This window comes from Nansenia antarctica (assembly GCF_963989245.1).
Source record: "Nansenia antarctica genome assembly, chromosome: 18".
In the NCBI taxonomy this organism is placed as follows: domain Eukaryota; kingdom Metazoa; phylum Chordata; class Actinopteri; order Argentiniformes; family Microstomatidae; genus Nansenia; species Nansenia antarctica.
The window spans coordinates 6184813-6199907 of NC_137691.1; the positions used below are offsets into that span (position 1 = coordinate 6184813).

Genomic DNA, 15095 nt, shown 5'->3' on the forward strand with positions numbered 1-15095 from the left:
TCACCTGCTCTCCTCCCCTTCCAGCAGCTTGCGGTAAGTGGCGATCTCAATGTCCAGGGCCATCTTCACATTGAGGAGGTCCTGGTACTCCCTGAGATGGCGAGACATCTCGTCCTTCAGGTGGTGGAGCTCCTCCTCCAGTCGGTTCACGTTGTCCTGGTAGCCGTTGGCCTCCACGCCAAACTGGTCCTCCATCTCATGCATCTGCCTCATCAGGGCCTCGTTCTGAGAAAGAGTTTCACGTTTCAAGTTGTTATTGTTACGTCACATTACAGTGTGTACAGTGTAAAGAGAGTAATATTCTTAGCCTTCAGTTTCGGACATTGCAGCACAAGACAATAAGGCAATAGGTAAGATAAGTCAAAATAAATAAAAGACAATAGTACAACAAGACATAAGCCACATACTCATAGAACATATTGTACCATGGTGACTCATGTCATCCTCCACATACATGCTGCATGACCCACTTGAGTGGTTGGTGGCAGGCAGCTATGATTAGGCTACGATTATTCTAAACGATTATTATAAACGATTATTATAAGCGATTATTCTAAACGATTATTATAAACGATTATTATAAACGATTATTATAAATGATTATTTAGAATTGCTTAAGCAGGAGGTGATTATACATTGCAGAACGTCAGCTCTCAAAAACAAGCAATAAAAAGGGGGAAATATTACTTAAAATGAGTAAAATGATCTGCCAACAGAACAGGAATATTTCAATATTCAATATTCCAATATTTTTTATTTTGTAAAAGTACGAAAAGATTATCTTAAAACTAGTGCAGTCGGACAAAAAACAAGCATATATTGCCTTGATTTAAGATATTTCAACATACTTTAGATTTACTTTTTGCAGTGTAGTAATTAATAAATAGCCAGGTTATGTGAGGCCTCACCGTGCTCTTCAGTGCATCGATCTCACAGTTGAGGGACTGGATCTGCCTGCGGGAGTCTCCGGCGTCCTGCTTGGCCTGCCTCAGAGCATCAGTGTTGCGCTTGGCAGAGTCTGTCATGTCAGTAAACTGCAGAGGGACAGAACAAGGACACACAAATGATGAAATCACTGTACTGTGTGTGTGTGTGTGTGTGTGTGTGTGTGTGCGTATGTGTGTGTGTGTGTGTGTGTGTGCGTGTGTGTGTGTGTGTGTGTGTGTGTGTGTGCGTGTGCGTGCGTGTGTGTGTGTGTGTGTGTGTGTGTGTGTGCGTACGTGTGTGTGTGTGCGCGCGTGTGTGTGTGCGTGTATAAGTAGTGTGTGTTTGAGCTGGCATATTTGTGTATGTTTGTCTTTCGTACATTGTGTATGTTTTCTTGTTTTCTATGTGGTCTAGTTGCATTTGTGCCTCTCTCTGCTACTGCCCCTCACCTTAGACTTGTACCACTCCTCTGACTCGTGCATATTCTTGGAGGCGATGTTCTCGTACTGGGCCCTGATATCCCTGAGGGCGGAGGTCAGGTCGGGCCTGGCGCTGTGGTCCACCTCCATCTTCAGCTGCTGGGTCTGGACGCTCACCTGCACATCCTGGATCTCCTGAGGAGCACAGCAGAGCACAGCCACGGTCAGACCACGGCATCATCGTAACCATAGTGATCAACATGACCGTAATATGATTTGATAAAGAACGGCAATGGTTATGTGTGATCAGACATCAGGACCACTGTGAACCCTGCATAAAGTCAGCTCTCAAAAACAATTAAAAAAAAAATAAGCAAGATTATCTGCCAACAGATCAGGATATTTTAACTTGCCAAGATTCTCTTAAAACAAGTAACAGATATCTTAAAGCTAGTGCAGTCAGACAAAAAACAAGCATACTGCCTCGATTTAAGATATTTAATCTTACTTAGATTGACTTTTTGCAGTGTATGGTATAGTTGCAGGCAGTACTCAAGTTGTAAACGGAAATCAGGGGGGATGGTGGATTTGATCATATGGGGACAATTTTAGCATCCCCACATCGTCAGTGACTTCAGTGTCAGTGACTTGGTAAAAATATAATTGCAAGTGTGTGTGCCCCCTCGCCCACAGTATTTCACTCAATATGCACAAAACTAAATGTTGAAATAGCAGTAATACCACGTTCATTGATAAAATGACATAACAGATGAAAAGGGGGGATGGCAGTTTTAGAAGGGGGATGATTTTGACCGTTTTTATTTCGGGGGGGATGCCATCCCCCCTCATCCCACCTCAACTCCAGTGCTGGTCGCAGGAGCATCAGCACCTACCTCATCATGCAGCTTCTTGAGGAACTCAATCTCGTCCATCAGAGACTCGATCTTCCTCTCCAGGTCCAGACGGGACAGTGTGGCATCGTCCACGTCCTAGTCATGGTGCGGTTAAACACCTGTTAGCATTTCATCAACCCTTATACAGGCCAACAAAACATTCAGATAACACACTAATAATAGCGGAAAGAAATTGTAATGGGAAACTGTATTCCATTCTTCATAGAACTGTTTATAATAATAATAATAATAATAATAATAATAATAATAATAATAATAATAAGAGGTTGAAGAGGTGGGAATAGGCTTGAAGAGGTGGGTTTTGAGGGCCTGTTTAAATGTTGCGAGGGTGTTGGCCTGTCTGATGTGGTTGGGGAGGGCGTTCCAGAGGGACGGGGCTGCGGCTGAAAAGGCCCTCCAGTCAACCATTTAGTAATATAACTGTTCAGTTTAACGTATACTGGTAGTATGTACATCCTTTGTATACATTATGCCCTAGGGGGTTGCCCCATTGTTGTAAGAATCAGGTCACATGAGTGATGTAACTGACTGTGAGACTCCAAACTGGTATGTTTCCCAGCCTAGCCAATAATGGTGTGTCTGTGGTGTGATACTTCCGTATCTGGTTTCCTTCATATGTCCATCCTCAGACAACTGCTAATCTGACCTTTGTGTAACCTGTAGTGGGTTGCAATAGTGTATGGTGTGTTGCAATGCTTCTGTATTCCTATAAATGGGGTGAGGCGTGTTGCGGCCCCCCAGACCTATGCTCGATCAACGTTGGACTCTGTCAATCCTCGGTATTGTATCTGTCTCTGCTAGCAAGCAATAAATGATCATATAACCTATATATCGTGGTGGTGTGCAAGATTTCCATTTCTTGTTTCTCATCTCTGAAGAGCTAATGACAAATGTTTTCTGACTGTTAACGACGGTTAAATCCTAGACTTCCACCACAACAGCATTTACTGATATCATGACAATGCAGTTGTGTTAGTATTGCGTCATGTCTGGGACATGGTATGGTATGCCTTGTTTACATGGTTCTTAACATGGAACTCTCACATTATCATGAGGTGTGCTCTACCGCAACTGACCTCTAGATGTCACTGTTACATAGGGGTATGATGGAATTGAGTCAAAAGCTTGGCTCCAGACAGAAATGGCCATGTTTAAATTAGATTAGATTAGATTCAACTTTATTGTCATTGCAGAGTACCAGAAGTACCAGACAACGAAATGCAGGAGTAGTGCAATGTGATTATAATGCTGAGTGATTGATTCATAACTTTGCCATCTGGAATCAATACTCCACGCTGCCCAAAAAAAACATAGATTTATCTGTACTGTCAGTTGAGCTGAGGTGGTGTTTACCTTGCGGAAGTGGATCAGGTCTTTCTCAGCCTCAGCCCTCTTCTGGGCCTCTTCTTCCAGCCTGTGCAAAGAGAGTGTGTGAGGGGCTTAACATTGGAATAATAGACAGTTCGTGACCCTAGAATTATAAGGTTCTATCTCCGTTTAGGGCAGTTCAGAGATATTGAGCGTCAAAGTGTTTACATTCCATTATGTTTTGTGAGACAGAACCTTTGTATTTTATGAATTACTAACTCAAAAATGTCAACATTTAAAAAATAACACCACACAGGCATTAATAGACACCTAATGGATCAGATTATGTAAAAAACTAAATTTTGACCAAAAATGGAGATAGAACCTTATAATTCTAACATCACGAGTTTGTGGTCTTTTGTTTGTGGTAGACGTAAAGTCAGCTAAAGCAGAAGGTCAGGAGGGTTGAGTGGTAATTGCAGAAGTGCTGTGTGACTTGGTGTCATGGATCTGCCCAGAAGGAGGCATCATCTGGCAAAAAAAAGCCTTTGGATCAATTTGGTGATTGACTCTCCTGTAAAAGGATTTGGGCGCATATCCAATGGGGTCAGCAGCTGCTCCCCAATACAAATCACCCATCCTTGGACGCCGACGTCACACGCTGCCTAACACTTCTTGAGCCAGCTTCTTAGCCAGCTAAGCCTACCATTTCCCGAATTCAATTGTTTGTTTCGTTAATAGCTTTTAAATCTTTAAACCTCATAAAACAACAAAACAATCTTCCTTCCTCTAGCACAATGACTGCCAATGGCCCCTGGCCTGAGCATAGATTATTTTCTCCTGCTATGACTGGTGGTTAGATGCAGGGACGCGGGAAGGGGGGTGCTGAGGGTGCTGCAGCACCCCCTAGCGGCAGGCAGAAGGAGCTCCTCCTGCCTGAATTTAAAAAATAAAAATATTATTCAAACAATAAGTTAAAACAATATAATAACTATTGTTGCTTTTGGGAATAAAAATAAATGTGTTTTTTGTAATAAATGTAAAAATGTGTTTGTTAGTTTTAATGTTAGTGATCACATGGTCATATCTTGCTAGGGAATCTCTGAGTTCTTTAGCAAAAATGCTAAATCAGCCAGAACAATTGAAGTGGAGTTGGAAGAAGATGCTGATGCAGTTGCTTGCTTCGCTTAACAACACTCCCATTAATGCTCTACTGTCGGACGTTGTTGAGAAAGAGCAACAGACGGCCAGAAACGTATTAGAACTGATATTCAGATCCATCCGATTCTTCGGCAGCGAAGGGCTTCCGTTAAGAGGCAATAACAATCGACATGGAGTGCTGTCTGTAATAATGGTCAACATCATGTTTGTGGACATTGTGGGACACTGTGAGCTGAGTGGAAATTACTGTAAATTCCAACACATTGTTGGTAAAATATTTAACGTTACGTCGTTGTAGTGTGTGGGTGCGTGCGTGCTTAACTATTATTGCCCGTGCATTGGGGCCCGTCGTTATGCCACTGTTAGGGCTTTCACACCGGCAAAGAACCGTGCTGGTTCGCGTTCGCAAACCAAGTCTGGAACCGGCCGGCGCGTTCAGACCGAAGCTCAATTGGTTCGGAACCTGAAAAGTTGGTTCGCAGCGGGCACCAAAAAATAGTGGTTCTCAAGCGCGAACCAAAACGTAGAACAGTCACGTCGTCAGTGGGTGTGTCCTATTCTAGGCTTCAGAGACCAGCAAGGAGGAAGTAGACAAAATGTAATCTAATCTAAATCTAATCATTAGTGATCAAAAACAATATCAAAAGTGTCATTATTCTCTCTATCTTCCTCACATGCTCAGCAAACACACACACGCACACGCGCGCGGACATGCGCGAACGCGAATTTCGTAAGCCATTTCTATTCCAGTAATGGAGCAGCTGATTAGTAAAAGAACGCATATAGAAAGTGTCTTTTGTTTTGTTTCACAGAAAATTGTGTTTATTTCAGATACTGTAGTAGTGGAAGATATTATCCTCTTTTCCAGTGAAGTAGCTGCCATCTAGTTATGAATTGTTTTGTTTATCCCGCCCCTTCATCACCCAGCGTTGATGACGCGGATGGTTCAGGTTACACTGGTATGAACGCGGGCTCGTTCGCCAGACAGCACCAAGGTTCAGAGGTTTCCGAACGCGAACGCGAACCGGCACGGTTCTTTGCCGGTGTGAAAGCCCTATCAGTGCGTGTGAGCGAACGAGCAATCAGCGAGAGGGAGGGAGGGAGGGAGAGAAATCGTTATAATTTTTTCCCTGGCAATTTTTTTCCCTGTAGCGTATAGACAGCACCTCAGCACCCCCAGTCAAAATACCTTCCCGCGTGCCTGGTTAGATGATTCACTTAGTCAAATGTATTTGTTGTAAGTCGCTTTGGAATAAGGCGTCTGTTAAATACCAAAAATGTCATGTAAAATGTCATAAAAAACCTGGTTGAATAGAAACAGCTCTATCAAGCTTTTGGTTTTATATGCATCTTAATAAAACCAGGGAGGTGTCTACTCCCACTGATGGTGGTGAGTCATCATAAATGACATCATAACTGTGATGTCACTGCACACCATGTTCTCTAATGTATCCTCATGTATTTCCCCTGCCTGTATATCTCCTGTCTGTCTCTCAGGCCCCACCCCCTTCAGACTAATTATAAGTGCTAATGCCCAGACTGGACATAGAGGGAGAGGGGGGGCGGGGGTGTGGCTGCATGGGCGGGGGTTGGACCTGCTGCCTCATCTTTAATTCATGTTTTGTCGCAGGGGTCCTTTCTTCCTAATGGGGTCTCTGGCACCGTCCCATCAGCACAGGGGGACACTGAACACCCTCCTAATGGAATCACTCTCATTGAGACATTGATTTTTCCAGATGCCGTTTTTCTCTCCACCACATCTCCCCGACTCTCCTCCCCCGTCTCTCTCTCCGCCCTCTCTCTCCGCCCTCCTGGCTCCACCCTCCCAGTCCTCTCTCCCTCTCACTCCTCTCCCCCCTCCCTCTCCACCCTCCTGGCTCCACCCTCCCAGTCCTCTCCACCCTCCTGGCTCCACCCTCCCAGTCCTCTCCCTCTCACTCCTCTCCCCCCTCCCAGTCCTCTCCCTCTCACTCCTCTCCCCCCCCTCCCACTCCTCTCCCAGCCGGCCCCACCCTCTGCGCAGTCTATCCATCCTCCTTTCCTGTCAGTTCTCTTTCTCACTCTCTCTCTGTCTAGAGCAGGGCATGATATGTGCGGGCGTGGTGTGTGCGTGTGTGTGTGTGTGTGTATGTGGGTGTGGGTGTCTGTGTGCGTGTGTGTGTGTGTGTGTGTGTGTGTGTGTGTGTGTGTGTGTATGTGGGTGTGGGTGTCTGTGTGTGTGTGTGTGTGTGTGTGTGTGTGTGTGTGTGTGTGTGTGTGATTATCCTTCAAAATGACCCAAATGAAAAGAAATGCTTTGCCCTACACATGTGTTGGTGTGGTTGTTTTTATGTTTCAAGACAACATAATCTTATTTAGATTTAAAGGGCTGATGTCATTTCAATGTAATTTGAAATCAAATGTGTCATATCTGTTATTAAGTATTTGCTATGCCTACAATAATTCTTATATACTAACGTATGTCCTTAATGATATCTGTATGATTCGAAGTTGACTGTTAACTGTTAAAAATTCAAATCTGTTGACGTTTCGATGTCCTTGTTTGTATACACAGAAGATACGGAATGTTCTGCTAATGTATTCAACGTGTTGCTGGGTTATGATATGATGAAGTACTTGCATGGGTCTTGTTTTATGTTCCTGTCCGTGGCCATGACATTCAGCACACGCACACATTATCCACACACACACACACACACACACACACACACACACACACACACACACACACACACACACACACACTGCAGTAGAGCACAGTGAGTGAGGTAATATGCTGCAGATCTTTTGTGTTCGTCCCTCCCCAGTGCCACACCCCATCCCTCCCTACTGCCACCCCATTCCCTCCATGCCGCCCGGTTGAGCTTGGCAGAGGCCCAAGGACCCCCTGTGCCTTATCAGTGTTTAAAACGCAGTGTTTTAAAACAAGGTAATTGTCCACAACGTCCACACCCATGGCCACTCCCTTCCCTCCGACTCAACTCTGCCCATTATCCGACTAACTTGCCAATCAACAGCAAAGCCCAAAGAAACCTCCCTACGCCCTTTGCCAGCCTCTTGAATACACTCCCAATCGCTGAAGCCCCCAGCCAATCATAGCCACCTCCCGATCTTTCGACAGTACATCACTCACACACTACCCACATTTCCTCCAATCATCCCCCCCTCCTTTTACCCCCCTCCATCGCTCCCCAAAATATTTCGACATCACCTATGCACCTATACCCAAACAACCACCGCCTTAACCCCTTCCTCCTCAAATATGTATACATTAGCCACACACTCATGCAAAACCTACCCACCCACCCCCCCCATCCCATCCCTTCCCATCCCATCCCTTTGCTCCCATAAACTTTCTACCATACCGGTTACCACACTGCCCAAAACCTTCTCACCCCTGTTCCTCCACCCCTCCACCCCTCTATCTCTCCCCCTCCTTCCCCCTCCACGGGTGTCCCTCCACTCACCTCTGCTTCAGCAGGGCCATGTCTTCGGCCATGTTGTCTCTCTCCACCTCGATCTGGTCCCTCTCCTTGCCCATGACGTCCAGTTGGCGCCTCAGCTCCCTCAGCTCGTCCTGGAAGAGGTCCGTGGCCCGGTTGGCCTGCCCCTTCTCGTGCTGCCCCTTGTACTGGCTCAGCTCCTGCTGGAGCCCGCTGTTCTGGTTCTCCAGGTAGCGCACCTTGTCGATGAAGCTGGCGAAGCGGTCGTTGAGCTCCTGCAGCTCCACCTTCTCGTTGTTGCGTGTGGTCAGGAACTCAGCGTTGACGGCGTCGGCCAGGGCGAAGTCCAGCTTGTCGTAGCTGAGGCGGGGGGGCTGGGTGCTGGAGCGCACGCGCTGCTGCTGGAGGTAGTTGGAGGAGCGGGAGGGCACCACGGGAGACATGGAGCGGCCCATGTAGCGGCCCCCGGCCCCCATGCGGGAGGAGGAGATGGGGGAGTAGGACGTCATGGAGATGGGGTTGGGCGCCCCGAACGTGCGGCGGTAGGAGGTGGAGGAGGTGCGCGTTGAAGGGTGGCTCATGGTTGTCCTTGCCTTTCTTTCTTTCTTTCTTTCTGTCTGTGGTGGTGTTGGAGGAGCGTGGTAGCAGTGGTGAAGCAACAGGACGTCCGACTGAGGAGCATCTGGGCTTTTATACAAGCGAGCTGGACATCCCATCCTCTTCACCCCCCCCCCTGTGCTGCCCCCCCCGCCTCTCTGCAAACCTCCCCCCTCCTCCTCACCACCCAGCCTCCAGAGCCCCTGCCTCCTCCCTCTATCCATCACTCTTCCACATACAGTCTAAAGGCCACTCCCTTGCATCCAGTAGACCCTCCTCCTTCTCTCTTCCTCTAATTCTCTCTCTCTCCCACCTGCCCTTCCCTTTTATCAGTAGCACATGGCAGGAGGCCAAACTGTCTCCCACGTTAATGCTTCGATCGCTAAAGATGTCTCCATTGCCAAACCCAGCTCCCAGCTCTCCCCCCTCCCCACTCCCTCCTCACCTTGACAGTTGATCCTCCAGGATGCTGTGTTCCTTGCTTGCTTCCTTGCTCTTTTTCCATTACCGTTCAAGAACTCTCCTCTCTTTCGATCCATCTCCCCTGTTTATATTCTACTCTATCCTCTCGCATCTCCTCTGGTCGCTTGTAATTGCCTTTGTTTATCTGTATCTTGTCCACATGTGATATATCACCCACCACTTCATCATCATTGTGAATCCATCGTGAGGTTACTGCACAATACCGGTAAACCCTTGATAGGACTCTAACCTTTGCGGCTGCTGTTTCTTTGAATGAAAATCCCCAAACTGACAATGCTTGTGTTCAAAATTATTTGTGTACAGTCTGTATCTCTGTAGCTAATTTAATTGTAACAAGGCAGGGCTTAATTCATTGAATTATATATTTTCCTCCCATCTCTCTCTCTCTCTCTCTCTCTCTCTCTCTCTCTCTCTCTCTCTCTCTCTCTCTCTCTCTCTCTCTCTCTCTCTTTGCTTTCTCTTCACAGTAATGAATTATTGTATTGATGTTCTGGGTAGTTAGGGAAGAGCAATGACTGTGAAATCCTATCCCACAGAACTGGTGTGCCCTGCCTGGTATCAACTGATCTGTATTCAAATTGTATTCAGGATTAGGGATGGGCAACTTTTCATGTAAAAAAACAACAACATCAGCAAATGCTCAGAGGGACATTTTGTTCAATCAAAACTTTATTTATATATCACAAGTCAGACATTCAATGCAACTCCAAGTGCTGAACATAAAAGACAATAGTAAATAAAATACAACACAATAAAACAAGAGATGGGAGATAAGAAATAGATCAAATACAACACAATGATGAACTTCAGCAGTAGCAGAGCTGCATTTGGTGAAACAATTTACTCTGGAAAACTGACAATTCACTGTAATAAAGGGTGGAAAAAAGTAGTATCACATTTATTTTATTGATACTTTATTGTGCTGTCATTGAATAATAATAATAATAATAATAATAATAATAATAATAACTGCACTGTCACCTGTTGTTGCTGTATGTTGTTGAACTACATACAAGAGATTGGCGTAGAAATGACAAAAAAGTACATTCTGTGAAGTTCAAGGCGACTCCTGCAGTCTGCGGTAACTGTGTGTGCCAGGTTGTATGTGTGTGTGCGTGTGTGCGCGTCATGCATGCGGGGTACAGCATGTGTGTAAGTGCTTGTCTGCAGTTGTTTTAGTTGATGTGTGCAAAGACATGCTACCGATCCAATCCAATGTAAGGTTGACGCAATGCTGAGTATGCACCTTATCAACGGTGGGAGGGTCTCTCTCTCTTCTCATGTCTCCCATGTGTGTCGTCCCCCCCCCCTGCAACCCCCTCTCTCTCCCTCTCATGATCTGCACTTCTCTCTACTATTCTTCCTTTCTCTCTGCACATGCACATCACTCCAAACCATCTCTAATCTTGAAATTCAGAGTCAAAGTTCAGCCAAAGAATTATGGAACATGCAATATTCAGTACATTTCTGTTCTAAACTGCTATTCTCTCTCTCTCTCTCTCTCTCTCTCTCTCTCTCTCTCTCTCTCTCTCTCTCTCTCTCTCTCTCTCTCTCTCTCTCTCTCTCTCTCTCTCTCTCTCTTCCTATGTGAGGCTGCCTGACTACAGCGTTTGACCAGCTGCAGCCCATGTATGGCTTTCTCAGTAATGAATTTCCTGTGTGTTGGTCCTCGCACCATAATCTAATCAACCTGCTTCATACTAAATTAGTCTCCTCGCTCTCTCTCTCTCTCTCTCTCTCTCTCTCTCTCTCTCTCTCTCTCTCTCTCTCTCTCTCTCTCTCTCTCTCTCTCTCCCCCTCTCTCTCTTTCGCCCTCTCTCTCCTTCTTAATGGAAAATTACACACTGCAACAGCAATTCTTCAATGTTCATTTTCCGGTAAAGACTTCTATTCCCATATGGCCTCTGATCAGGTTTCCTATGCCCTGCATCCCCACCCCTTCTCACATGTACACACACACACACACACACACACACGCACACACACACACACACACACACACACACACACACACACACACACACACACACCAAGACTCTTGCCACACTAAGGTCTAGGACAAAAAGCACCTTCTCATGTATAGATCTCTATGCTCCTCATGTTTCCACTCAGGTTATTGGTGGTGTCTCCTAGCAGAGAAGCAGCGGCCATCACAAAGACATGTTGCATAATTATTCACTCTATACCACACCGGTGTCACCTTCTACCACTGGAAACACAGGTCCAACCAGGCAGGTAAAGACAGTTAAATGGGGCGGGAAAATGTTTTGCATTAAGTAGCAAAATGCTGGCAGGACGTCCGACACATTTACAGTCAAGCTACACTTTTGACATTTGAATGTCAGACCAATGGAATGCTATAACCTTTTATAAAGGATGTGTTTTTTTATTTTTTTATTTAGCACACAATAAAAGTATTCATACAAACAATAACCATAATACATCATAGAGAGTAGGTGCAAGAAACCCCAAAGGGCTTTTGGAGAGTCTCCCTTGATCATAGAATGTGATTACAGTTAATGTAAAATAAATCAAAGAAAAATATTCAAATGACAGAACAAAATAAAGAGATCAATAAAGAACAAAACTAAAAGAAAAACAAACAAACAAACGAAAGAACGGGAGAAACATATGAGAAATTAAAGTAAAGATGAGTTTACATAGTAAAGTTTACATGAGAGAAACAAATTAAGTAAATCAATCGTGATCAAGAAATAGGTGTCGTTTGACAGCCTTTTTGAACGAGTAGGGTGAGATGTCAAAGAAATGAGAAGGGAGTTGATTAAATACTTTGGCTCCTCTGAAGTGAAGACTAAATTGAGACAAGGATGTACGAGTGGATGGCAATAAGAGTTGACTCTTATTTCTTGTATTGTAGGAATGATTTTCTTCGATTCTCCAAAAGAACAGAACAATATTCAAAATAAGGACACTATTGTCTGGTTTGATTTGATTTGATTGATTAGGATCCCCATTAGCTGATGAAAAGCATCAGCTAATCTTCCTGGGGGCCACACAGAACATATACAAGAAATCATCATAAAAACATATAACAAAGAAGAATGACATGAACATAACATCACAGAACATACAGTATATAACAAAAGAAAAGAAAATACGAAACCAACTACCCAATAAAAAAGAACTATCAACACACAGAAAAAAAGGAACAAAAATAGACTCAGGAATGGAATGTTGAAAATACAGTAGAGTCTCAGACATTGAATGTCTAATGTGTACAATGGGTACAGTACAGTGGCCAAAGTTAAATCATTTACAAACACCACAGGGACTTCAGACTCCCTCTCTGAGCAAACGAAGGTCTCTGGCCTGTGAAAAGAGTTGACATAATATGACCCTGGTGCCCACCAAGCCCTTAGGGAGAAATAAGATGGGTAAAACTCAATTTCTGTCCAGCCATTTGTCATTGTGTTGCCTTTGAGTGGAGACTACACATTTAATGATTAAATTATCTCCATGGTGATTCTGTCTATGGCAAAGCAAGGCAAGTTTATTTGTATAGCACATTTCATACAACAGGGGCAATTCAAAGTGCTTTACATACATTATTTAAAAATACAGCAAGAGGAGCATAAGAAAATAAAAAAAATTAAAAAATTAAATACTACAATGAATAAAAGCAAATATAAGAAGTAAATAGATAAAACATTTAAAAAGACAATAGTTAATGGAAAAAAGACAGATAGAAGTGTTTGTGTTTAATCATAACTGGTGCAAAACATGAAGGTTTTTAGCTTAGATTTAAATATTTTAAGGGTTTGGGCCTGTTTGATTTCTTCAGGGAGTTTGTTCCAGGAGCATGCAGCAGCGTGACTGAAAGCTGCTGCAGCGTGTTTTGTTTTTACTCTTGGAATTATTAGCTGATTTGTCTCAGCTGACCTTAGGGACCTTGCGGGAATATAGGGTGGGAGGAGATCTGATATGTATTTTGGTCCAAGACCATTTTGTGATTTGTATGTAATTAGGAGGATTTTGAATTCAATTCTCTGAGAGACTGGTAGCCAGTGCAGGGATCTCAGGATTGGTGTAATGTGTTCAAATGCCAGCCTCATCAACAAATGCCAGTCTCATCAACAGCAATGTATCAATAATAAAGAACTGCATTTAGGCAGCATAATCACATGTAGCTGACAAAAAAATATATCTATGCGTAAAGTTGGGCAAGGTTGTTTTGCCTCATACATTTTTTGCACATGAAAATCAAAAATAATTTATCAGTAATAACTTTGGCACAAATAGTGCTGAACTGTACCTCTTCATAAGGATGTGAATAGTCTGGCAGAGCTTGATCATCTTGGGGCTTTGTACCTTTCATTTCAGCCATACTCCGCCACTCCTTTGTGGGGCATCTCACACTGCAGTTCAACATCTCTGTCCTCATCTCTGCATCACAGCCAAGCTAAACAACGGTTAGGACACCTCACCAGGCCCTTTATCTCTGCTGAAAGAATGCCTGACACTAATATGGTTTTTGTCCAGTGTTATCTAATCTGACTCCAATCAATGCATCCACTCAATGCGAACTCAAACAGCCCCCATATGTACTGTAACTGTCGGGAACTGTTGGGACTGCTTGCTGTTTGGGACTTCCAAAAAAAACAACAAACAAAAAAGCCTAGAAGCTTATGAATCCTTCTAAGTTAGATTACAGTGGACACTGTTTAACCTGATCTCCACGTAAGACTGTGTACAAAGTTCAGGCTAACCTCCTTTATTTTGCCTCCCTCAGCTGTTGTTTTTCTTGAAACATTCACCCACACAGTTAGCACAGGCATGCACAAACAACCGCTGCACTTTACTTTTACAGCCATGCGGAGGTCTCTAATGCTAACAGTGATTCAATGGTAGAGCAGCACATACTCTCTTTCATTATTAATGAAAGGCTGTGACTCCTTCCTGGGCATGACACGGTCAATATATAAAGATAATTGTTAACCATTGTAAAACTGCACTGTCGACCTGATTTTCCTACGCATCACATAACATTTCACTAGCACATAGGTTGAGGGTATACATAGCAAAAAACTATCGTCTTACAGTCCTGGAGGGCTATATAGACATGTTTCAGTCCACCACACCCAACCCTTTGACTCAAACCAGGCCACATTTGTCTCTCAATGTTTCTTTGTTGGTTGGTCGTTCATTTTTGCTTTGTGTGTCTTGCTATGAACCATATTCATAGACAATAATATTGTGTGTGTACAGCTAAAAGAATGGAAAAAACAGGGTTAGGGTTATAAAAACAAAGTTATTATAAGGCCACATCAGACTAAGTGACATTCATTCATGAAGAATGAGTGAATATGACTGAGTGGCTGAGGTAAACATGACCGTAGCAGCTACATTGAGACTTGCAGACTGACATGTCACTACTTCATTTCAATAAACCTGTTTTTATATATTTTATTCCGCTATGTATGAGATCAGGAAAGTTCCAGCAGTTCACTCCATTCTCCCCCAGGCTAAGCCGTGATATCCAACAAAGCAGATGTGTCCTACTTAGTGAGCAGCTTTTTAAGTTTGGTGCTATTGATCAAAGGTGAATCCAAAGATGTCTGTGGAGATACAGTATTACTCTTGATTTCATGTTATCTGATTTTCCTGAATATAAGAGTTGAAGACTTGGAAAATACTAACTTGATGTTATAATAAAGTCTGTGTGACAGCTTTTAATTTATGTACAGTAATTAATATTACAGGGTGAAGAATTAAAACACACATACAAGTTCACAAACATTAAAATGTACTTTTATTGCAATAAAAGAAAGACTTGAGTCAAGGTTACAAAGGGACAGCAAAAAATTGTTTCAGAGGAATGTTGA

The 15095-nt window shown here is 43.7% G+C and overlaps 1 protein-coding gene across 1 annotated transcript; it reads right to left on the reverse strand.

Annotated features, from left to right (window-relative positions):
* Positions 1-8753, reverse strand: prph (peripherin; the record flags this gene model as incomplete). The annotated part of the gene is made up of 6 exons (XM_080548708.1): positions 1-225; positions 909-1034; positions 1377-1541; positions 2240-2335; positions 3614-3674; positions 8197-8753. 6 exons carry the CDS (start codon positions 8751-8753, stop codon positions 1-3), a joined length of 1230 nt encoding a protein of 409 aa, XP_080404834.1.
* Between the last annotated feature and the right edge of the window lie 6342 nt (positions 8754-15095).